This window comes from Polistes fuscatus, unplaced genomic scaffold, assembly GCF_010416935.1.
Source record: "Polistes fuscatus isolate 324 unplaced genomic scaffold, CU_Pfus_HIC Scaffold3, whole genome shotgun sequence".
Lineage (NCBI taxonomy): Eukaryota > Metazoa > Arthropoda > Insecta > Hymenoptera > Vespidae > Polistes > Polistes fuscatus.
The window spans coordinates 10,163,152-10,188,423 of record NW_025113107.1 but is presented as its reverse complement, the minus strand read 5'-3'; the positions used below and the strand labels follow the sequence as shown (position 1 = coordinate 10,188,423).

The 25,272-nt window shown below is 28.1% G+C and overlaps 6 protein-coding genes across 7 annotated transcripts; 3 read left to right on the top strand and 3 right to left on the bottom strand.

Moving 5' to 3' along the window:
• Positions 1 to 91: 91 nt before the first annotated feature.
• LOC122519379 lies at positions 92 to 1,609 on the top strand (the record flags this gene model as incomplete). The annotated part of the gene is made up of 2 exons (XM_043638784.1): positions 92 to 295; positions 1,126 to 1,609. Coding segments are annotated over 2 exons (609 nt in total), but the record flags the coding sequence as incomplete, so codon positions are not given.
• Positions 1,610 to 2,496: 887 nt separating this feature from the next.
• Positions 2,497 to 4,135, bottom strand: LOC122519661 (flightin). Of its 2 annotated transcripts, XM_043639275.1 has the most exons (3): positions 3,782 to 4,135; positions 2,952 to 3,217; positions 2,497 to 2,841 (listed from the first exon to the last, which is right to left on the bottom strand). In XM_043639275.1, exons 2-3 carry the CDS (start codon positions 3,158 to 3,160, stop codon positions 2,598 to 2,600), a joined length of 453 nt encoding a protein of 150 aa, XP_043495210.1. In that variant the 5' UTR covers positions 3,161 to 3,217; positions 3,782 to 4,135; the 3' UTR covers positions 2,497 to 2,597. The 2 variants fall into 2 exon arrangements, with proteins under 2 accessions (XP_043495210.1, XP_043495209.1); XM_043639274.1 differs by lacking the exon at positions 3,782 to 4,135 and having other exon boundaries at positions 2,952 to 3,432.
• Positions 4,136 to 4,936: 801 nt separating this feature from the next.
• LOC122519378 (meckelin) lies at positions 4,937 to 9,307 on the top strand. Its single transcript, XM_043638782.1, has 13 exons — positions 4,937 to 5,454; positions 5,575 to 5,736; positions 5,820 to 6,121; positions 6,194 to 6,388; positions 6,466 to 6,717; positions 6,796 to 6,950; positions 7,022 to 7,187; positions 7,261 to 7,545; positions 7,619 to 8,062; positions 8,145 to 8,410; positions 8,491 to 8,671; positions 8,804 to 9,014; positions 9,084 to 9,307. Exons 1-13 carry the CDS (start codon positions 5,256 to 5,258, stop codon positions 9,305 to 9,307), a joined length of 3,042 nt encoding a protein of 1,013 aa, XP_043494717.1. The 5' UTR covers positions 4,937 to 5,255.
• Positions 9,308 to 9,496: 189 nt separating this feature from the next.
• Positions 9,497 to 10,285, bottom strand: LOC122519660 (NADH dehydrogenase [ubiquinone] 1 beta subcomplex subunit 3). Its single transcript, XM_043639273.1, has 2 exons — positions 10,184 to 10,285; positions 9,497 to 9,911 (listed from the first exon to the last, which is right to left on the bottom strand). The coding sequence occupies exon 2, from the start codon at positions 9,896 to 9,898 to the stop codon at positions 9,593 to 9,595; it is 306 nt and encodes a 101-aa protein (XP_043495208.1). The 5' UTR covers positions 9,899 to 9,911; positions 10,184 to 10,285; the 3' UTR covers positions 9,497 to 9,592.
• Positions 10,286 to 11,040: 755 nt separating this feature from the next.
• Positions 11,041 to 13,871, top strand: LOC122519815 (fizzy-related protein homolog). Its single transcript, XM_043639540.1, has one exon. It carries the CDS (start codon positions 11,467 to 11,469, stop codon positions 12,925 to 12,927), a length of 1,461 nt encoding a protein of 486 aa, XP_043495475.1. The 5' UTR covers positions 11,041 to 11,466; the 3' UTR covers positions 12,928 to 13,871.
• Positions 13,872 to 17,609: 3,738 nt separating this feature from the next.
• On the bottom strand, positions 17,610 to 25,259 carry LOC122519811 (nucleolar protein 58-like). The gene is made up of 4 exons (XM_043639531.1): positions 25,092 to 25,259; positions 24,256 to 24,332; positions 22,693 to 24,137; positions 17,610 to 17,947 (listed from the first exon to the last, which is right to left on the bottom strand). The coding sequence occupies exons 1-4, from the start codon at positions 25,134 to 25,136 to the stop codon at positions 17,793 to 17,795; spliced, it is 1,722 nt and encodes a 573-aa protein (XP_043495466.1). The 5' UTR covers positions 25,137 to 25,259; the 3' UTR covers positions 17,610 to 17,792.
• Positions 25,260 to 25,272: the final 13 nt, after the last annotated feature.

The following is a 25,272-nucleotide window of genomic DNA, read 5'->3' as shown; positions in this document are numbered from 1 at the left end:
CGTGTAAACATTTAACTGCAACACATTTTTACAGGCATTTAACTTAATTCAGCATTTTGTCCTTATTACTAGTTAACACCTTCCCACTAACATTTCAGGCTCCCGAAACGTATCGGGAAATCGTGGCGATTATTACGACGATCTGGACTTTATTTTCGACGGACGTGGCAGAGCACTTCCGGAGGACGATTTCGAAGATGATTTCGTTTTGAATCAACGCCGTTACAAAGAACGTGCCGCGGCTGCCTTCGAGGAAGATTTGGCCGAATTGAGACGCAAGAGAAGAGACATGCAGGTTCACTTCTTTTGGGAGGGTATTCTGGTTTAGACAACAAGATTCTTTTTTTGTTTTTTTTTTGTATCTACGATTTTTACGAATACATTTTTAATTCTCATTTCTACTCGCTCATTTTTGAACGTTTGATTTCATTTCAAACAACTTTCGTAAAGTACTTATTTTGCAATACTTACGAAATTTGCCTCGTCACGCGGACTCGCGTGTTGCATTAAAAAATACTTTTTTTTCCAGCGAACAGCTGCCGGACGACTTCTATCTTTTTCTATTTATATAACTTTTCGAAGAAAAAAGAGACAATGTTTTTTTTATTTAAAAAAGTCACATTGTTTTCGTACAGTTTTGATGTAGCAATGAAACATGTTAAGCTGTCATTTTTTATCAGTTAGACGAAACAAAAATAAATTCTTATTGCACTAAATATATAATGGAAAGAAAAAGAAAGGAATATATGAATGGAGGGAGAATCGTCGTATAAATAGTCTTTGGAACTAATGGATTTCTTTTTTATCTGTACACGGTTTTAAATTACTAAGACCGATTGGAACGTGATCGATTTTTCGTATATTATTTTTGAATATTGAAGAAAATTATTTTCAAGATTTTCAAAAATAATTGAGATAGATTTTTGTAAAATCCTGTAAACCAAAATACCCTCTTAATGCGTGCGGAACGAGCTGATTTATTTATTATCTACGCGTATGCACTTTTAAATCGTTCTTATAGGCTGGAATTTTCCATGAGTTTCCAGTGATCTACGAAAGAGTTATATAACAAAGATCGATGATATTCATTTTCTTTTAATATCGACAATTTTTCTTTCATTTCAGGATCGTATTTTCGACGTCATCGATTTGAACGCCGAAATTGAGAAGGCTAGGAACACGTTAGAGGCCGCCGGGACTGCTTTCCAAAAACACGCAACTAAATTCGACAATAACGAGGACGATCAAGACAACGTTACTTTAACGCAGAAACTCGATAGATCAAGAAAATTAGCTAACTTGGAACTCGTTCCAGATAAATCTAAAGCCAAACCGCAAATAATATTACAATGGGCAAGAACGCAGAACGCAGAACCGGAAATAACAACAATCCCTCGAGCTTCGAAAGAAAGATCGCGATTAAATTCTTTAGCCGATGCTAACGAATTTATCGAAGATCCATTAGATGTAATTGCCATGCAGCCGATAAAAAGAAAATTTCTGAAACGGAAGAAGAGCGTCTCCTTTTAAAGAAAAAAAAAAAAGAAAAAAGGAAAATGCATTTTATCCATTATCGCGATTTAATCGGACTTATTAATTTGTTATTCGATTTCACCCTTTTCAAATATGTATTTTCATTGTAAACTGTATATACATATTCATTTACATTTACATATATGTATATGTATACATATCCATTAACGTCGTAATAGCTGAATATAAAATGGCTATGTTAAACTTTCATGCGAATATATTTACAATAAAATTTTAAATTATTATTATTTTTAGATTGCCATTAATTCCGTGTAAAAAAAAAAAGCGAAAACTCATTTCCATTCGTACCTAAATTCCTGTATTATTAACGTATGCACACGATGATACTTACCCCCTCCCTCTCCCCAAAATTTTATGATATTTAAAAAATTAAGGAGGATAAAAGTAAAGGGAATAAAAATCATTTATAAATTTCGTTATTAAAAGTGCACGTGTGTATTCTATAATACCGATTCATAGTAATAGTACACATACAATAGCCATAATACACGAGCACGTCAGAGCTGTATATATATATATATATATCATAAAATTAATGACGATTAATTTGCAGATATGATTGAATAAACGGATATTGGAGTTTAATGCAAATGTTCAAATAATTGCTGTTTACATGACAACTATCTACGAAAATAAATGAATACGCGTATGAAATCGAAACGAAGTTATTTAGAAATGAGATTGCAGAGAAAAAAAAACTAAACGAAGAAGTGCTATTGAATAAATGTATTTGGTCAGAGATAAAGCGTGACCATTCACCCAATTTTAAAGAAAGAAAGAAAGATCTAATAATTAAAATAAATATCTATCGAGACTACAATTCATTTTAAAAATACAACATCCTTATTTTGTAAGGAAATAAAATTTGAAATAAAATTAATTCCGGGATTTACAGGTAAGCCGATTAAAAAAAAAAAAAAGAAACACGAAAAAAAAGAAGGATTAACAGCTTACCAATGGCTTTATCAATAAATAACATCATTGACGAAGAACAAATGTGTAAGATTGTTAATCGCCGATCTTTCTTAATCGAAAATAATATCTCAAAGAATTTTCTGATACTTCAAACTATAATATGCTCGCGTATGGTAGCTATAATGTCGTGGCGTGAGATCCATTTTAGTAATGTACTTCATATCAGCTGATCGCTTGAAACTCCTATCGATATTCTTTGTATCGTACATCCTCAAAGCCCTTTCTGCCCATTCCTGTGCTCTTGGAGGTTCACGGAACACACCCCTCGCTCTTTGATTGAGGTAGTCAATTACGTCGTTGTAATAGTTTTGCCTATGAGACAATCACGAGTTTCTTATTTATTTGCTTCGTTTCATTTTAATGACAACTGATTTCATTTCACCTCACTTCTTTTCACATAGTTTTAAATTATTATTTCTTACCTGTAATCATAAAGATAGTCATAATTTAGAAACAATGGGCGCACCCAGTGATGATTGTACTTCGGAGGTTCGATTTTTTCGAGTTTGATTTTTGGTTTTTCAGCGGCTTCACCCTCTGCTGGAGCAGCCGCGGCACCTTCTGCACCTTCTGCAGTCTCTTCTGCTGGCGTTTCTTCGAATTCCCACGCAGAAGTATCATCTTCCCACATCTTGACTTTTTTTTTATTTTTCTTCTTCTTCCTTTTCTTCGATTCTCCTCAAAGAGCCTGCAAAGTCATTGTGATCGATCGAAGGTAGACGAGCTTTATGTAATCCCTCCCCTTCTCTCTTTTAATTAAAAGCCACGATATAAGACACGATTTCTCGGTTTCTCGATCGCTCAAGCGCGATACCGTCAACTTCGATCCTAATTGTTATATTTAGACAAGAGAAGTATATTTGTCGCGTGGAAAAACAGGCCACATTAAGGCCGCAACAAGTCGTTTGACTATTCCTATCTATCGATCTTTTTTGTCTAATAGTATCTTTTATAATAATAATAATAATATATTTTTCATAAAAACGAAAATAAAAACATATGAATTATCAAAGAAAGAAAGAAAGAAAAGAAAAAGATTGATTACACCGCAGGATATTCACCACACTTCGTTTTTTATACCTTGTCAACAAATTGTCCAATCACGATTAATCATGATTTTATACCGGGGAGAAAAAAAACAGAAGTGAAATAAAGTCTTTCTCAAACAATAGAACAAAACGAATCCCTTTTAAAAAGAACAAGAAGTGAAAGAAGAAGAAGAAGAAAAAGAGGATAAAAAGATTCGATATACCTGTGCTACGACGCTCGCTCGACTAAGCACCTGCACAAACTGAAAAAAAACTACCCTCTCGTCTTCGAAGCTTTGCCACTCGCGGGGACCTTGCCTTCTTTCTTGCTTTTATTTTCGCTTATAACATTTTCTCATGTACCCCTACTTCTCGGGGCTCGTGTCCCTTTGATTTCAAAGTTGGTGGGGGAACCTTTGGCAAGAGAAATGCTAAGTGAATCGTTGTTTTTGCTTCTTATTGTACAACGTACTATCGTCCCTTTCTTCACGCGCCTATGCACGTAGTTCTTGCAAGTTCGCCACTTTGTCCTCGTGCTACTTTTTTTCTTTTTGTCTCTCTCTCTCTAGTTTTTATCTATCTATCTATCTATCTATTTATCTATTCATCTCTTTCTTTATCTATTCTTTTTGTCTTCATCCTTTTCTATTACTCAAATCCATCGTTCCCTAAATGAATACAAGAATTTCTACCTCAAACTTTCTTTCGAGTTTCCCGGTAGTGCCGCCATTTTGATAAAAAAAAAACTTCGATCTTTATCGATCTCTCATTTATTTAAACGTAGATTTTCGCGCGTACCTTTGAAAACTATTAGAATACCTATATATGCGTAACTATTTAATTACATACGTATCTTGGCAAAGAACGTTGCGTAAAATCGGGAAAATCCTTGTGTCTTGTAAAACGAATGGACATAATACGTCACTTTGGCGTGAATTTCTTGTTGAATTTTCGATATTGGCGCAAGGACGTCGTTAATTGTAGCAAATCGTCGAAGTATTTTCGATTAATATACAAGAGATTATAAATCGGTTCCTGCTTCGTAATGAACTATAATTTTATTGTCAATTCTTAAGGGAATAAAGTTGTTAAAACTTATTTTTATTATATTATCGATCAACATTTTTTAAGCAATAAAAACATATACGTTTTAAATAAATACGTATGTATGTATATTTCTTTTACGATAATTTTATTTTTAGATTAATCGCAATAGAGGCAAATATCAATCGCGATGCACACATTTAAATTACGCATCATTGTTTCGAAACTATATCATTGACACGGTACCCTGCTTTACTTACTATAAATCACGTGTATCGTTGATATGTATTACGATATTAGCTTATCGGACACCATAGCATTTGAATAATGATATCCTAAGATTCAATAGTAATTCCTTCAATTGAATAGTAAACAAAATATAGTAATATTTTGGAAATCTTGTCATCTTGTCAAAAAAATTCACTTTCGTTAAAGCCGTCTATCTTTTACATACATTTTATTGTTAATTTAAAATTAGTAAATTTAAATAAATAATATTTATATAATTTTAAAACTAAGAAAATGACGAAGGAACATAAAATTCATGTATATATAAAATTTCATTCATGATATCCCTCAGTTACGCTTGTAGTCATCTTGTTGCCATAGAAACGACTATGTAGTATAAACAAAATTGTAAAAGGCTATCTAAGAATGCATTACTTCGACAATAATCTTATTATTTTATGTTTTATAGTATTTCTTGTAACAATTGACGATACGATTGGTACGAATAATGAAATTTTTGAAATATCACAACCTAATTTATGTAAAAATGACGAATACTTTGATACGAAATATTTTTCTTGTCGCAAATGTAATATCTTCGACTTTCTTGAACCCAGTACTGATCGTAAGTCTTAATCTATCATTTTTTATTTATAAATGTACTAACATATATATTGTATATTTCTAATTTATTTGTGTATTATTGTATCTATTCATTTTATCACTTATTTAATACTTTTTACAGATTTACGTTGCGTTTGTAATAAATTTAGTAAAACAATCGGTTTTAAAAATGGTAATCCCATTTGTGCAAAATGTAATTATAATCAAACTGTAACTACTGATGGCAAGGATTGTATTGTTTGTCCAAATAATATTTGCAAATGTTCATCCAACGATATACTAAGTACTTTCTATAAAAATACATATATGCTTAATATACTTATGCATAAATTAATGCAAACTATATTTTAAACTTGTTTTCTACAGTGGAAAGAAACTGGGATGGTACATTATTGAATAGTATAAAATGTCTTCCGTGTCCAAAAAATACATATCCATCTAATGCGAATTCTAAATGTTTGCCATGTAATAACTTGGATAATAGAAATCAAGAAAATTGTGTTTGTCCACTAGGATCGCATATTAAAATACAAGGATATTGTTTAAACAGAGATAATTTATCGGATTGGCCAGATATTAAAAGTACTTACACAATAAAATTTCAAAGCGAAACTGTAGACAGTTATTACCTTAGAACCGAATTACAAGTAGCTATGTACTTTTGTAAAGTAAGTAAAAAATTAATCTTACAAAGCTTTAAAAATATCCCTGATTATGGACTTATTAATATAATTTTTCAGAATAAAGACAAATTGTCTTGTGAACATTTATCGCACATATGTGTTTTAACTTTATATGTAAGCAGCGTACAATGTGCATTATTTATGCAAACACATATGGCACCGGTCAAATTATTTTACAATAAAGATGAGACATCACTAATATTAAATACCAAAAATATCTCACAAATATACAGTTTGAAAAAGAATGACGATGTATACACATTTTTTATTATATCTGTTTTAGAAAAATCAGGTGATTTTCTGTAAAATCAAGACATTTTTTGTTTTAGAACAATACACTGAATTTTACAATGGTAACATTTTCTTTAGAAGGCAAGCTACTTGAAATAAGTAGTCCAAGCATGCCTTGTCATTTCCTTACAAACGTTAGATTTGGAGTTAATCTTAATAAAAAATGTATAGTCACTGTAAAGGATCTCCTAAATATGGGGGTACAATTTCAACAACTCTATTTAACATATAAAGAGGAAGAAAAAGTTCTTTCCCATGCAGTACCAATTTATATAAAAAAAGAATACGAGGTAAAAAATATCTTTATATCAAATTTAGTATATCAATGCATTCATTTATATAATTTATATATTCTTTCTATACTTCAGAATGATTACGATATATCGGAGAATCAACTTGTTAGAAAATTCTTTTTGGTAGACAATATAAGTGGCATTAAAGCATTACCAAATTTTGTGACTGGAACATTTCTAAAAAAATCTAACTTATCTGTACTTCGTTACATGAAATCATTTACTATCTTGTAAGTTATATTTTTTGAATATTATTCAAATACATTCGTATGTAACATTATAGGTAATTATTTGATTTTAGAGTAAATATTCAAACTAGTAAACCTCATGGAAAAATTTATCCGCCCTTAGTGATTATAGAATACGGAGAATTAACGGAGCAACAAATTTCTAGAAACGTAGAAGTTGCAATAAATTATAAAGTAACATTTGCTTTAAAGGAGAATCATATAAATTCTAATACTCAGGTAAATAATAATTTTCTAAAGTTTCAATATCTTTCAGTTTTAATCATGATTTATGTATCCAAATCATTTTTAGGTACTTATTGGTGTTTTATCAACTATAGCAATTATTAATTCAGCCTTAAAAACTTGGACATATTGTAAAAAAAACTATAGTTGTATTCCTAATGTAACAGTTTCATTATGGTTCTTTATATATGTGATGGGTGCTATGGGAAACACCCTTATTATTATATCAATTATTGTATGCATATATTTATTTATATTTTTTAAAGGGCAAACGATCCCATACACATTACTTCCAAACATATCTAATGAACAAAATATACAGATCTTCACTATAATTGGATTTTGTTTAAAAGTAAGTTTATGTTGTACAGTACTATATAAACATAATTTATAATTCATTATATTAAAATTATTTCATTTTGCAGATCGTAGAAATGATAGGATTCATTTATCAACATTGGGACATATACATATTTTTCATTGATTGGGAACAGCCAAAAATAATGCGTAATTCATCAAAGTACGATTCTCCTTATACTTCATTTCGAAAATTGTATACTAATATATTAATTGACGGCAAAGACGAGAATCCAAAAACTCCATCTGAAATTATTGCAGCTAAAAGAAATAAAACGTTTAAAAAAGCAAGCAAAAAAGGTGCACCCAGCAAAATTTTCAAACCCGTAAAAGAAGAAGAGTTTCAAGAAACATATTCTATTTCTAAATCTTCAATGCAAAGAGAAGATAATACTCAAACGTCAGTTAGTACTTGGAGAACATATCTTGTTGCTAACGAATGGTTAAAATTACTAACAAAACGAAGAATAAATATATCGTTACAATTAATTAGTACTTTGTTTGTTTTAGAGGTAAATTCGTTTCAATATTAATATAATATATCTCTTTTACTTTATTCATTAAAAATGCTAATAAATTTTGACCAACTTTTAGGTCATAGGTGTAAAATATTGGAGCCTAGCTATACCAGAAATAACAATTAATAAGCATCCTGAGGTGAGAATGAATTTTTCACTACAGTATGCTGTTTGTGCTATAGTATATATTACAATTTATTTTATTCAATACTTAATATCCATTATATTTTATGAAAGATTTATAAAGAATCAAATGCAACAATTTGTTGATTTATGTTCAATTGCTAATATCAGTGTATTTATCTTGGAATATAATTATTATGGATTTTATATCCATGGAAGGTAATAAATAATAACAGATACATTATTGTAATGAATACAAAATATTGATACTAACTATTTGAATTAATTCTATTTCATAGATCAGTTCATGGATTTTCTGATACAGATTTATTTACTTTAATAAATAATTTAAAGAACGAAGAGAATCAATTATGTGCACATAGAGGTCTGGTTCCTGGTACAATAGAACAAAATTTTGTAGTATCAGTAACACCGACATTCAGAATATTCTATGAAAAATTTTATACTGAGAAAAATTTTGTGAGTTTTTTGTAATCATCGATACCTGTATGAATATATTATTACATTATACAAAATATATATACATGTAGATAAAAAGCTAAATTATTTTTCACGAAATATCTACCAATCTTATTAACAAACGTTTTTTAGATAACCAATAGATTCTTCAAACAAAATATTTATACTTCTATGGATTGGAGTCAGATTTGCAATACACGTATAAAATTGAATCAATTTTTACGCGAATTTCTGGATCATTGTTTCAAAGATGAAGATTACATTATCAAAGAACAACATTTAATTGAAAAACTTTGTGGTGTTCTCTATACAAATATCAATAAAACATCTGTCTTCTATATCGGTAAGGCAACATTCGATAACTATAGTTCTACAAAATTGCTATTAGAATTAATTTAACCTATTATTACAGATAATGATTATTCATTTAGTCAAATAATACTTTACGGGAACGAATGGTTGATGGCAACTCTAGAAATAACAATATTTCTTTTTCTCTTAACTTTATACGATAACTATGTATTAGCTACTGCAGTTACATTTATACTTTCGCAGTTATTCATTGCAATTATGAAACATAATGGAAGAAACAATTTAAGCAGTAAAACATTATTAGATGAAAGATTTTTAATGTAATAATAGACTATAATAGAAATATGTGACTAGATTAGTATAAATTAGAGATAAGGATGCTCCATTTTTTTTTTGCTATATTAAATTACTAAAATATATAATACTATATACACAGTTTTTTTTTTTAAATAAATAACATTTTATTTGCCGATGCTAATAAACAAGAGAGAAATAATTCTTAACAAAATTGAATAGTTACCCAAACAGTCATTTATTCTTAGACTTTCTACACTTGCAGTACTGCTTAATGATTTAACTATTCTTGTGTGTCTCCTACATATAATTGTACTAATGATGACTATCATGACCATGTTCATCTTTTTTACCCATTCTCAAAAATTCTTCAATTCCTATAGTTATTAAGAATGCTGGAACACCAAGCTTCCAACCTCTAAAGCAAAGCATCATTGCACGTTGTCCTTTTGTTTTGTATTTAGGATGATAACGCCAGGCCTCATTTCTTAACCATGGGTCCTTTAAACCTTCCTTCGCTAAACGTTCTTGAAATTTTACTATCATTGGAAAGTTTTCTATCTTATATGAATCAGGACTAGGTATTTTAATGGAATCATGTTCATGTCCATGGCCACCCATATTTTTTAATTATCTGTAAAAAATAATAATGTTACTAACAGAAATACATATAAAAAAAATGTATATAGATATATTCATAAATCATCACAAATATTGATTACATTCTAACAAGAAATATTTAACACGTAAATCCAATATTTACAATTAAAATAAGGTTAGTTTTTCATTTTCATTGAATTCCAATAATTATTGAAACAATTCGTTTTCTTATTAATGTTCTAAACAATTAATGTGCATTCATAAATGTTAAATGCAACGCTAATAAAGTCTAATTACATAACTCACCTCTTATTTACGTAAGAAAATTCAGTAGTTAAAGGGATCATTAACTTTCCTATGCACTTGATAGTTCACTACATCACGACGTTCATGGACACAATAGGATGAGTTTCGGAACGCTTTGTAATTGTATATATATATAATAATCTTATTTAAATTATAATTAAATGAAACGTGTACTAATAATATTAGATTTATTCGATTTTATAATATTTTAAAACGTAAAAATCATTAACTTTCTATTTTAATAATAATTATATTAGATTTCTATATAAGATTTCTACATTTATTTGTTAAACAATTATCAATACCAAAAACTTTCTTAGATTCGCATTTTTCTTTTTATTTTACACACTTTTCCAAATAATTAAATAATAAAAATTTAATATAATTATATTTATAATATAAATAGTAAATTATATTACAAAATAATATAATACATTTTTGTATATACATACGTGTTTAAATGATCGTTTGTTATTTATACAAAATAACTATAAGAATTTTATTTTTTATTTATCAAAAACTATAAAAATACTTGAATATATTAGATACTAATTGTATTAATATTATATAGATGTAAATAAATAATATAAATATTATATAATATTAATAGATTTAGTATCATATATGTTTAACACAATCATTATGATTAATGATCTTTTAATGGTACTTTAAAATAAATAAGTTTTGAATAAATATGATAAAAAAATATAAAGAATTAATCGGTGATTTAAAAAATATTGACAATAGAAAGTAAAGGGATAGTAGACAAACAAAATGGTCATTATTTAGAATATAGAAAGGTAGAAAAACAACAATAGGGTGAATCATGAAAAGGAAATATAAAACATATTTGAAATAATTTTAAATAGGTAAGGAAAAAATAAAGAAAGGAAATAAAGAAAGATAAACTTGTTGGAATGTCGCTACGTGTGTATATAGTTCTTGCTAGCCTCAGCAGTTATATTCGCGTTTCCCATCTGTTGCGAGGCAAAATTTCAAATAAAGCCTTTTGATTGGAGGAAGAGGAGTCGTTTTTCCTGCCCTTTCCTTATAAAAAATCTTTCGGAGTTGACGTCGAATGGCGACGTAACGGGTTAAATAGTTCAGTTTTATCGGTCGGCTAGTGTTGGCTCTTAAAAAAGAGGAAAGATAATGTATATATATATATTCGTGTAATCTAAGCGGCTACGTTAGAATTAAATGAATGTGTAGTCGCTTTAAAGAATGTGACTTAAAGTAAAAGGCTAGTGTGTACGTTATATATCGTGGTGTGTAATCAGAAAATGTTTCATCACGAATACGAGAAGCGACTGTTGAAGTCAAATAGCGAGGGTCACATAGATAATTTAACCACTCCTGTTCATTACACGCCTGTATATTTTTCACCAACTAAAATGACCAACAATAGTTTTGATCGATTTATACCGACAAGGTCGGGTAACAACTGGCAGACAACCTTTTCAATGATATCTGAAAACGGCCGAAGTGGTCTTGCGACAAAGAAGACTCGTGAAAATGGTGAAGGCAGTCGAGATGGTATTGCGTATTCCTGTCTTTTAAAAAATGAGCTTCTAGGTGCTAGTATTGAAGACGTGAAAGGTCAATGCGAGGAAAGACGAATTCTCTCACCTTTGATGTCAAAAAATTTGTTTAAATATACTACACCCACCAAGGATCATACACTTTTGGATCAAAGCTCGCCTTATTCACTTTCACCTTTAAGTGCTAAAAGTCAAAAATTATTACGTTCACCTAGAAAAGCAACTAGAAAAATATCTAGAATACCATTTAAAGTACTCGACGCTCCTGAATTACAAGATGACTTTTATTTAAATTTGGTCGATTGGTCATCGCAAAATGTCCTTAGCGTTGGCTTAGGTAGTTGTGTCTACTTGTGGTCAGCTTGTACCAGTCAAGTAACCAGACTGTGTGATTTGTCCAGTGATGGTAATAGCGTCACCTCAGTAGCCTGGAACGAAAGAGGAAACTTAGTTTCAGTTGGAACGCACTTAGGATACATTCAAGTATGGGATGTCGCTGTAAACAAACAAGTAAGCAAACTACATGGTCACAGTGCCAGAGTTGGCGCTTTAGCATGGAATGGAGAAGTCCTCTCTTCTGGTAGTAGAGACAGATTAATATTGCAAAGAGACGTTAGAACACCTTGTGTCGTGAGTGAACGACGTTTGGGAGCTCACAGACAAGAAGTTTGTGGATTAAAATGGTCTCCGGATAATCAGTACTTGGCCTCTGGTGGGAATGACAATCGTCTTTATGTTTGGAATTTACATTCTTTATCACCTATACAAACTTATACCGAACACTTGGCTGCTGTCAAGGCAATCGCTTGGTCTCCTCATCATCATGGCTTACTGGCTTCAGGTGGTGGTACTGCAGATAGATGTATCAGATTTTGGAATACTTTAACTGGTCAACCTATGCAGTGCGTTGATACTGGATCCCAAGTTTGTAACTTGGCTTGGAGTAAGCACAGTTCAGAACTAGTCAGTACACATGGCTATTCCCAAAATCAAATATTAGTTTGGAAATATCCAAGTTTAACACAGGTTGCAAAATTAACAGGACATTCTTATAGAGTTTTGTACTTAGCCATGTCACCTGATGGTGAAGCCATTGTAACAGGTGCTGGAGATGAAACTCTTCGTTTTTGGAATGTGTTCAGTAAAGCACGCAGTCAGAAAGAAAACAAGTCTGTACTAAATTTATTCACAAGCATTCGATAAATTTATATTTGCTAAATTATCATTGAAATTTATAATTTTATGTATTGTACATACATATATTGCATATACGATTATAGTATTCTGAAAGAATCATGATATATAAAACATATATAGTTGTAGACTATAAATATTTAGATTTGTAGATAAGACTATTCAGCTGGTGGTTGTAATATAAGTTCATAAATGCACAGCCTGCAATAGAATGAGTCTAGTGTGCAATATGTCACTACTTTGGTAGGGACTAGGTATGCCCTTATAAGGAAATATGCAAAAATTTATTTTATTTTTATTATTTTTTTTCTATACTTTATATATTATTTTTTTTATGAATGTAGTATACTCTATTATTGTATCAATGTTAATTTTTTTTTATTTTTTTACTGAACTTATTTCTTTTTTTTTTTTTTTAATATATACCATAAATATTTTTTAATTTTTATTAATCACATAAATAAACAATTGCAATTACTACTGCAATTGTACTATTGTCCAGAAGAATTCCTTTAAAGGGTGTATTGATAATTTCGTAAATTTTTCAAAATACGTGCTGTGTCTGCTCAAATATTTGCAGGTTGATTTATCAGATCATTAAAGTATATATGCATTTTAGAAAATAATTTTTTTTCTTTATTACAAGCATATTTTTTTCATATTGATTACTAATATATAATTGTGTCGTATAAATCAGATATTACACACAATTTGCTTTCTTAAATCATTTATAGTGACTTATGCTTTACAATCAGCAAGTTGTACAAATTTGAGTGGAAATGCGAATTATAAAATAAATTACTAATTTATAATATTACAAGAAAATAATATATAATAATGTGTTTATCTCTTTATTCAGAGGGAAAATCGAAAGTCGAAATATACATAGAAAATATAACAAATATTATAATAAAGAAAATCTAAGATCTTATATTATCTCGTTAAGTCAAAAACTCATGTCTGCAATTAATTTATTTGTAGCATTAAAAAAAAAGCAAAGAGAGACATTAAATAATTGTGGATTTAATATATATATCTATATATTTATCTATAAAAGAAATTTATATTTTAAAAATATTAACTGCCTTCTATTAAGAAAATATATTTTTTGTTTGTATACATTTATGATTGTGCATAAAATTATTACTTACATTTATTTAAAATTTGAGAATGGCATAATATTAATTTTACAGACATGAATTTTTTCCTAGTAAAAGGGTAAATGGAAAATAATATGTATACTCTATTTTTTAATACACTGCTTTATCCCAGAAACTATAAGATGCATGTAGAAAATCAATAAAATAAATTTTGAAATCTCAATTGTAAGTTTGACAGCTTATATTTTCATTACAGTATAAATAAGAAGAGATTTTATTTATATAATACATATGAAAATGTATATAAAATTTGATATTTCTTATGTGTAATTTGAAATAATTATTTTTTGGATAAAACTTAACATTATAACTTTATGCTTATTCTAACATTGAATTTTGCATGCGGAGTTTAAAATAATCAGCAAAATATAGCAGTATACATATATATATATTTTGCACTGCAATTTGCATGCTTACAGAAATATAGATGCTTGCATTTATAATTACATTAAACACATAATTGTTTATTAATCTTCTTCCAAATAAAATGTTGCAACCTATAATGCACAATATCCAGTATGTGTTTATAATATATATACGTCAGCATTAAATTGTATAATTCAGTTAAATCGTGGAGAAGACCTGTGGTTTTACCCGAAATAACTAGATGTTTTTAGCAAACATGTAAAAAGAATTTTATTATACATTAAAACTAGTTTTAGAAAATCCACTTTTAAAGTCTGCTTTTAGTTATCTATTGTTATCTTTTCCTGTATTTCGAAAACTAATGTTCTGTTAGTCATTCTGTTCTATTGGATCAAATTTTAATTTCATACCTTAACTCCTCGTTTCTTGTAAATTCACATATTATCTAGTTGAAGTATGTAATTCTATCTTCTTCCATATTCAAACAGGTCAATATAGTTATTTCAGGGTTAGGCTAATCATTTCACGAATTAGAGATTTCACACAATAATGCTAACATATATAATATAATTATATATATGCTGGTTTATGAATTTTACTAGTTTACAATATGAAATGTTAATATTTAAAATTCACATCGTTTATTTATAATACTAATTATGGACCATCTCAGCTTCTGCCAAGCATAACATATGATCTAATTTTGATATAAAATTGAATTTACTACAGATTCGTCTAACCATAATATACATATAATGAATTAAAGAAACCTATGTAGAAATTTAATTCATTATAATAATTTCATTTGTATGTATCTTTATTTGTTCTAGATTGTAATACTCACATTCCTATTAATAAAAAATCTAATATATATATATATTATACATGAATATATATATATTGCACATGGAATTCTTTATATTTATATACATTTTTGTTTATGTATTTCTTTTTTTTAACAAACATGCACATAAAGATCTTAAGCAAATATGAAATCTTTATACATTCATTTATAAAAATTGATTATCATCAAAATAATTAATCATTTAAAATATTTATAACTTAATAGCTCTATGAACTTTAACATTTGCGTAAAGCAATGTTATCTCAGATTTATAATACAATTTTAGAATCCAATTTACCTACTCATAAAATGTTGGAGAATAATATACAGCATATTATTAATTTACTGTAATCATTTTATATGACAAATAAAAAAAAATAAAAAGGAGAAATTATATTTTTAATGATAGATTATTATTTTAGTCTAATTAAAAATAATTATATTCTACGACTTATATGTATCAATTATATATATAAAATGTAAAATAATACTTACAGTTCAAGTGTGTGCATATAAATCTTGATTATATAATTTCCCAATAATTCTGATAACATCTAAAATAATGAACTTGTATGATGGTTAAATAATTATATTAATAGTAGTCAGTTATAATTTACACGGTATAAAATACTATTGCAAAATAACATATGTAATATATAAATACATTTATTAAATAAATGTAAACATAGTAACATAATAATATGTATGCATCTGTTTTTGAAAATAATATTTCTATTTTGATAGAATAAATATACGTAGAAAGGTTTTCTGGTAGGTATTGCATACAAAATGCTTCAATAAAACTTCCTCATAATTTCAAGCAATTCATTTTAATTAGAGAATTAGCGTTCACTTCTAACAATGATAAAATAATGTGCAATTTTTGTTTTGACACGATATATCTAGAATCTATGTTTATCAATAAATTAAACATTGTTATATTTACCTAACATAATAGGTAAACAGTGTTTCAATCATCAATATCTGTAAAAGAAATCAGTGTCTTACCAAATATGTTTGGTAATAAAGTTAAGTTACGTTATTTTGGAATAATATAAGCAATTCATACACCAATTTACAATAAAGTACAAAATATATTTATGTAAGTTTATTAAGTGGTTGCATAATAATTTCGAAGAATAGCTTTTTTATTGTTCTATATAATGTTTTGTACTTTTCCTGCATAAATGCTGCTCTATAAATATTATAAATGGATCATAAGATTATGCTAGCGTTGACAATTTACATTTAACATCAGCTTACTTTTGTGTACGTGTATAACAATAAAGGTATGTTAAAATCTAAGAAAAATGATTATTTTTAATCCTTATTCAAATGAAATCAATACGTTAGTATTTTCTTTATTGATATTTTCACAGAATGTAATATAGATGAAATGATACAACACACTAGAACTTGTTTATGAAAAACTAATTAATTTTTATTATCTATACAATAGTGTTTATAAATTTTGTTATAATAAGATAATACTTAATATGTGCTAGTTTCAATTTAATATTATCTTTAATTATTTAATAAAAATAATAAAAAGATTTAAAATAAATGATTACAATGAAAATAGTTTAATATAACAAGCAAAAATAGATAATACGATTCCAAAAACGTAATTGTATACAGTATGTTACAGAATTCTTACAATAATTATCTAAAATAATCATTAGCCATTTGATTGTGAATAGCATTTATATGCAAGTGATGTGATGATTGTTATAAATAAAATACTTCACTATTGGCACGTTTCATATCTGAATATTCCGTGGTCAAAGGATTAACCGTTAAGATAATAAAATATTTTATATAAAGTTTATATAATTTATTATCTATTTTATTCTGTACATTACACCTAGAATCGATTATTCTTAAAATACTCAAATAAGAAATATATGTACATAATGTTGCTTTGTTATTCAACATATAAAAGTTAACGAATTTTTCCAGCGATATATTTATGATTTATAAAATAAAATCAAACCTTATTTGCATTGTAGTGATACTTTCAACACTTTGAATGCGGTATATGTAAAGATCAATTAACTGCTTAATGATTTTATTAGGTATTTATTATATGATAAGTAAAAATAATTAAACCTACGTATTTATATAATGCACTGAATATATATAATTGAAACGAATTTATGAAAAATTATTAAATGATATTTTGAGAAGCTATAAAAATATATTTGTTATTTTATTACAAATATAAGATGACAATATATCATAAGTTATACATTCCTATAGAAAAATAAGTAAAAGATGTTACTGTTACTAACAAAGGAAAAAAAACAAAGAAGTAGACAAAGTTATTAACAAACTCGTCATTTATTTATCTTTGTATACCTGGAAAAAAACTGAGACGACTTCTAAACTACCCTCGGAGGATTTATGAATTTTCAAATATCTCTAGAATCACTCCTGAAATTTATTAAAAATTCAATCCACCGATGATAATAGTATCCTAATATTTCAAAAACTTTCAATTAAAGTTATTCAGTTTCTTGTACTTTCTTTTTCTTCTTCTTTTTCTTCTCCGTTAAAACTGGTGCTACATTTTCAGCTGTTTCTGTTGGAACAGAAGTCTCCTCCTCCTGTGTCTCAGCAGCATGCTTTTCCTTCTTCTTTTTCTTTTTCTTCTTGGGTTCTAAAATCAAAATTGAAACTGATCTAATAAATTCTATTTTTAACTTAATATCAAATCAATGTTCCATGTTCATAAGAAACCATCAAACATAATCAATGGTGGAACTTCTACCGATAAGACCACTTTTACTGATGCTACTTCACATATTATTCCATCTGAAGAAAGAATCATTATCGTTGAAGATGCAAAGGAAATCGTTTTTAGTGAACATCCCAATAGAATGCATCAGAATGCCTTCAAAGGAGAGCAAAGCAGAAAACAGTGACTACTTAAGATTTTGATAGATATTATATATGATATTAATAGATATTACATAAGATATTATTAGATGAATTTGGTAATTATATCGATCTTTAGAAAGTCTTCTTTATTGCTATTTACAGTTATAATTTTCTACCTGAAAAGGTTGACTATATTTCTATTCATAATAATAGAGATATTAAAACCAATGGTTATTACTTAAAAAATCTGCTATTTATAAAAGCATTTTTCTTATCATTTTCTAATAAAGCCTTAATTCTAGTTAGAAGGCATTTCTCTTACTTTTTCATATAATATATTAAGTATCTTATTTGGCTTATGATCATTTACAAGATTGTTGAGATAATCTGTTTTGTTTCCTATCAAATTAAAACAAAGATTATGCAATTTTTTAAAAAAAGAACAAATATTAATTCCTACTCCATATAATATTTTAGATAAATTTTTTGGTGTAAAAAGTTTTTTCTCTGCTAAAAAGTGATTTAAATAGTTTTCTTTATGAAAACACAATCTATGAAAGTTTCTTAAAATAGAAGTGACATTTCTTCCTGCCATGGATAATACATTGGATAAATCGCTCGAGCTAAAACCTGTCTTATAGAAATCATTCAAAAGCTGTGTTTTGTTCCCTATTTCATCAAAACAAACATTATGAAAATCTTTTAAAACAGAACAAATATTAGCTCCTGCTCCGTGCAATATCTTAGATAAATTATTTGGTGTAAAACCTCCTTTCTCCATTAAGAAATGATTTAAATATTTTTTTGTTTCTCCTGTAAAACAAAAATCATGAAACGTTTTAAAACTATCCGCTGCTGCGCTCAACACACCACATATATCACATGGCCTAAAACCTGCCTTATAGAAGTTCTCTAAAAATTTTGTTTTTTCTCTATTTTCATTGAAACAAGTACTATGTAATCTTTTTAAAGTAAAAGAAGCACGAACTCCTGTTCCACATAACGTACAAGATAAGTTACTTGGCCTAAAACCTGCCTTATAGAAATCATCTAACAGTTTTGTTCTTTTTCCTTTGTCATTAAAACAAACACTATGCAATTTTTCAAAAGCACTTTTAGCTTTAGCCCCTGCTTTACTTAATATACCCGATAAATTATGCAGCGTAAAACTGTTTTCCTTATCTTTACTCTCAATAAAATGTTTTAAATGCGGTTTTTTATTTCCTTTCGCATCAAACCAAAAATTATATAAGTCTTTAAAAGCTTTTGCAGCATTAGCTCCTGCTCCACTTAAAATACTGGACATATTAGATAGATTTATCCCTTCCTCTTCTAAAGTATTTAAATATCGTGTTTTATTTCCTTCTTCATCAAACCAAAGTTCATATAAGTCTTCAAAAGCTTTTGCAGCGTTTGCTCCTGCTCCACTTAAAATACTCGACATGTTACATAGATTTATTCCTTCTTTTTCTAGAGTATTTAAATATTGTGTTTTATTTCCTTGCTTATCGAACCAAAATTCATACAAATCTTTAAAAGCTTTTGCAGCATTAGCTCCTGCTACATTCAAAATACTGGACATATTAGATAGATTTATCCCTTCTCTTTCTAGAGTATTTAAATATTGTGTTTTACTTCCTTTTTCATCAAACCAAAGTTCATATAAGTCTTTAAAAGCTTGTGCAGCGTTATATCCTGCTCCACTTAAAATACTAGACATATTAGCTAGATTTATCCCTTCCTTTTCTAGAGTACTTAAATATTGTGTTTTATTTCCTTTCATACCAAACCAAAATTCATATAAATCTTTAAAGGCTTTTGCAGCATTAGTTCCTGATCCACCTAAAATACTAGACATATTAGATAGATTTATTCCTTCCTTTTCTAGAGTACTTAAATATTGTGTCTTATTTCCTTGTTTATCAAACCAAAGTTCATATAAGTCTTTAAAAGCTTTTGCGGCGTTAGCTCCTGTTACATGCAAAATACTGGACATATTAACTAAATTAATTTTTTGTCTTTTTAGAACTTTTAGACACTTTATCCCTTCTCCTTTAATTAAAAAATTTAAGAACTGATTAAATGCAGGTGTTCCTTCTCTACCAACGACACTTCTAGCAAACTTAATTTCTTCATTAATGTTTTTATTTGGAATTTTCTTATAACTAGATCTATTATTTTTTATGTCTTTAAAAAGCTTTTTAATTATTTCTTTTGTAATATTTCCAAATTCATGGGATTCTGACCAACGTAACGCTATTTCATGTATTTCTTCATAATTATATGGAACATCAGATTTATCTATCTCATCTTTAATAATATTATTTAATTCTTCCTTATTAAGTTGGTTGGTTGCAAATATTAGTTTATCTAAAAATTTCTCTTTTATCTCTTGCTCACTTTTATTAGAAAATATTCCTTCTTCTTGTTCTTTTTGCAAAGAAGGTGGAAGTTTTAATAAACTTAAAAGCTTTTTTCTTGTTGCTTCTTCTTCGGCAAATCGATAAAAACCATTCCCATTAATAAACAAACGATCTGTTAAAACTTTATAATTATCAAATTTTAAAGGATAAAAATCTTTAGATCGTCCTTTTTTTAACTTCTTTTCTTCTGTAAAGTCTAGATCTGCATTAGTATAGATAATAAAGTATTCTATATTCTCTTTTAATTCTTCAACAAAAAGAGTAAAATACTTATTAATAGAAAACATATTCTTTTCTTTCTGTTGTTTGGAAGGAAATAGCTGACTATAACCAATATTACTATTTGTATAGTGAGCCTTTACGTAAATAATTTTATCTTCATAATGAAGAACAATGCTATCAGATATATCATTGCTTTTTCCCTCAGAATTTATAGAAGATATATTTTTATGCAAGAACATGTCATGCAAGAAAAGTATTAATAAATTGAATTTATATATAATTTCAGTTACATTATTCTCGAATTTTTTATCCTTAGATGGAGCTGTTAAATCACGTAATATTCTTTTTTGTAATGCTATATAATCATCCTCAAGTGTACTATTTCTTCCTATTTCATTTTTAATAATGCTATTCAGCTCTTCTCTATTAGGCTGATTAGCTGCAAATACTAATTTATCTAAAAATCCTTCTTTTATTTCTTTTTTAAATTCCTGTGAAATGTTTCTTTCTTTCATTACTTTCTGCATAGCAGATGAAAATTCTAACCGCTTTAAAAGTTCTTCTCTCATTATTTTATCTCGCGAAAATTGATAAAAACCACTTCCTCGTGTTTCGTCATTTGTAAACAAAAAGTCTTTCAAAAGGTTACTTTCTTCTACGTTTATGCTATCAAATTTAAAAGGATAAAAATTTTTAAATTTTCCTTCTTTTAAATTTTGTTCTTCTGTAAGATCCAAGCCTGAATTAGTATAGATAATAAGATATTCTATATTATTTGATGAACTTTCTGATTTAGAGATTATATGTTTAACAAAACTATCAAAATAATAATTAATAGAAAAACTTCGTTTTTCTTTAGTAAATAATCTAGCATAACTAATGCCATTATTTATGTAATACTTGTCTACATTTTCAATTTGTATATGAATAGACTTCTTTTTATAACGAAGAACAATATTATTAAATTTATCAATTTCATAATTTTTAAATGCTAATGATAATGAAGGATATTTATGTTCATGTGTAAACTTTCTAAGTGAGCAAAGCACCAACAAGTCTAATTGATACATAAATTCAATCAAATGATGAGGAATGTATTGCCTAGTTTTACAAGCATTATGCAATTCATCAGACAAGTCTTGTCTAGATTCATCTTGTAAATCACTAGGAAATTGTGAATCTTCATTGCGCGGCCTCTTCGATACCCTATCATCTTGGCCTGTAAAAAAACGTTTCTCTAGAGTTTACACTCATTTCGCTACTTTCACCTGAACTCCTTGAGTGATCACTTTAATTACATAAGGAATTTTCAGTATTTTTTAATAGTGTACAAATTTCTTATTGTTTTCATTATCATTAATCGCATGGTAGTCCAAAAAGTCAGCAAATCAAAGTTATTTTTTTTTATGACTACTAACAAATTTCTTTACAATCTCATGGTCTATTGCTAGATCTATGTAAAGTTCTATTAATAGTAACCTTGCTATACCCTAAAATTAACTAGATTGGACAATTTTTACTAATTTGCCTAACTTTGTTGCAATAACTTGAAGCTTTATTTCTCTACGATCTTATTTTTAAATAACTCACTCTCATAAACATAAAATCTTTCTGCACTTTGCATATTGCTGTTCAATATGGTTAGTTGAACATAGTGAAATGTCTTATAGATGCAAAAGAAATCAATTCTAATGTATAAACTAATAATGATGACCATATTGGCTATACTCCTTTACATAATGCTGCTAAAACTGGTCAATTAGAGAAAGCTAAATATCTTAAGGATGAAAAACGAGTTGATTATCAATCTAATATGCGCATAATAAATTGTACAAAGTTAAACTCATATATAGATAAATATTAAATGAAAATTACTTACCACTACTTCCATCCTGCTGTTCACTCACTACTGCGACATCATCTGTTGTAGCTTCTTCTTGCTTTTTCCTTTTGTTCTTTTTCTTGGATGGAACTTCTTGCTCGCCCTCATTTCCAACTATATTTTCTGTTTGTGACGATCCTTCCTCAGCAATGTTTTGTTTCATTTTCTTTTTAGGAGCTTCTTGAATTACATTCGCTTCATTTTCTCCATCTTTTTCTATTGTATCATCTATTTGAGAATGTTTTCTCTTTGCACTAAGTGTTGTGTCTGCAGATACTGGATATTGTATAGTTTCACTCTTAAAATGATATTTTTCGAACTTAGCTTTACTTTTACCAGTTCCAGAAATTCTATGTAACTTTCTTTCTTCTAATACTCTCAATCTAGCTTCCAATTTAGCTTTATGTTCAGCACCAAAATCATAATTTATATCATCTCCTAAAGCATCGACTCTTGCTCCTAATGATGCTTTTGCTGCAAGCATTCTCGACATTTTTCCTTTATTTTGAGTAGAACATTGTCCTACCAGTTGTGCGTGATAAATTAAACCATATTTTGGAGTATCTTTTTTGGTTTTTAATGCTCTAAAAAGTGCTTTTTCTGCACCAAGAATTTGTAAAGTCGAAGCTGGTTGTTTAGCCAGATTCATAAGAGAGCCTGAACGAGAAATTAAACGTGCGCCTACTAGATCTCCAACTAACGTAGTTAAATTAGGTGCCATTGCCATCATTCTGGTTCTAAGGTAATTATATAATTCTCCTCTAAATTGTGAAAGTTCTACTATTTCATCGCATAAATGTTGGATATTTGAAATATCATCTTCTGAAATTTCAGTTCCCATTGATATCTCAGCAGCTTCTTTAACTTTTTCTTCAATATCCTCAGGTAAAACATCAGACAGATCTACATTTATGGTATTTTCTCGAGTTCCAATTACTTTAATACATTTTACGAATGCGATATTGTCTGTTATAATCTTATTAAGTTCTGGGAAGTGCCAACTATACCATTCACGGCAACGCATTACATAGTTATTTAATTCTTTATCTATATCATCTAATAGACAAACAGCCTGCACTATCATGGTATCAATTTTATCAGGGGAAAATTTCAATTTATACCTTGATAGACTATGCGCTAAACCCAAGGCCATTGCTGCCATTTCTTTCTTAGGCAAACTACCTAACAAACTATCGACTTGACTTCGAATACATCTCATTAATTCTTGTATTGCTGTATTATATACACATGATAACTGAAGTTTTTCTTTTATTGCACCTCCTAATTTGGCATCAGCAACTGCTAATTCCTCTTGACATTCTGAAAAGTGTTTCTTTAGAAATTTTTTCAAAGTTTTAGATAATTTTCCATCTATTGCTGCTGTTGTAGCAGCGAGAGCTTCTGTAGTATTTTCAAACTTTTCAAAATGTTTCAGTTTAACACTAAAATCAAAATATTAAGAAACGTTATTTACAGTTACAAGAATACTACATAAATCAAAATCTAATAATTTCAATACAATTCTAAAATTAAATATTATTTGTAAATAGAATATCTTACATTTTATTCGCTGCTTCAGGTGTTTGAAATTCAAGAAATAAATCATCGGTACGCGACAATAACTTTTTATTTAGTAACTGTAACAAAATATTATCACTGGTTAAAAATATACATTTTTATGGGATGCGAAGATATAATAGTATAGTTAATAGTAAACCTATCGACATATCGTGTATACCTATTCCTACCATGAGCAGCCAAATGATAGCTTTACAAAAAAATATAGATTTTAACCAATTGGATAATAATCAAAATATTTTCTTTTATTTAGAAATGAATAATGTACACACACATTTTATGATTTATTTTATTATTTATTACAAATTACAGAATACGGTCATTTGACTGCACTTGGTAGGTTGTGTTAAGGAAAATATAAAGACTAACAAGAAAAAAAGAAAATGGACAAAAAAATAGCGAATACTAGAGAAAATAAAGAGATAAATAACAAAAGTAGAAATAGACATAAACGTAATAAATATAAAGTTCTAAGTAATAAAAATGTAGGTAATAGTTGGAGGATAAGAAACAAGATTAATAATAAATTTAAAAAACTGTGCTTGCAGAAATAATGTACAAATCGATATATAAATAGAATAGTTTTTTATATCCATTTTTAACCCTTCATGTTTGAAATAAAGAATCTATTTATCTTTTATACATATATAAAAAAAAATATAACCGGGCGGCTTGATAATTATATGCGATAGAATAATAAGACATAGTAAAAAACTTTGTAAGTTGTGCAATAAAAACCTGATTATATTATATATAACCGGGCGGCTTGAACACGTGCATCTTTACGAGGTTAAGATTTTTCTTAGATATAAATTTACCTTAAATATTGCGTATCCCGCTGGAGTTTCAAAGAGAACCAACATCTTCTTTGTTTTAATTTTCGATATTCACAAAAAATTAAATTTTAATTTATATACTCAAACTATTCGAACTTTGAAAAAAATAAACTCGAAGTGTTCGCTTCTCACCATCCAAGTCTTAAACAGGAAAGAACTGATG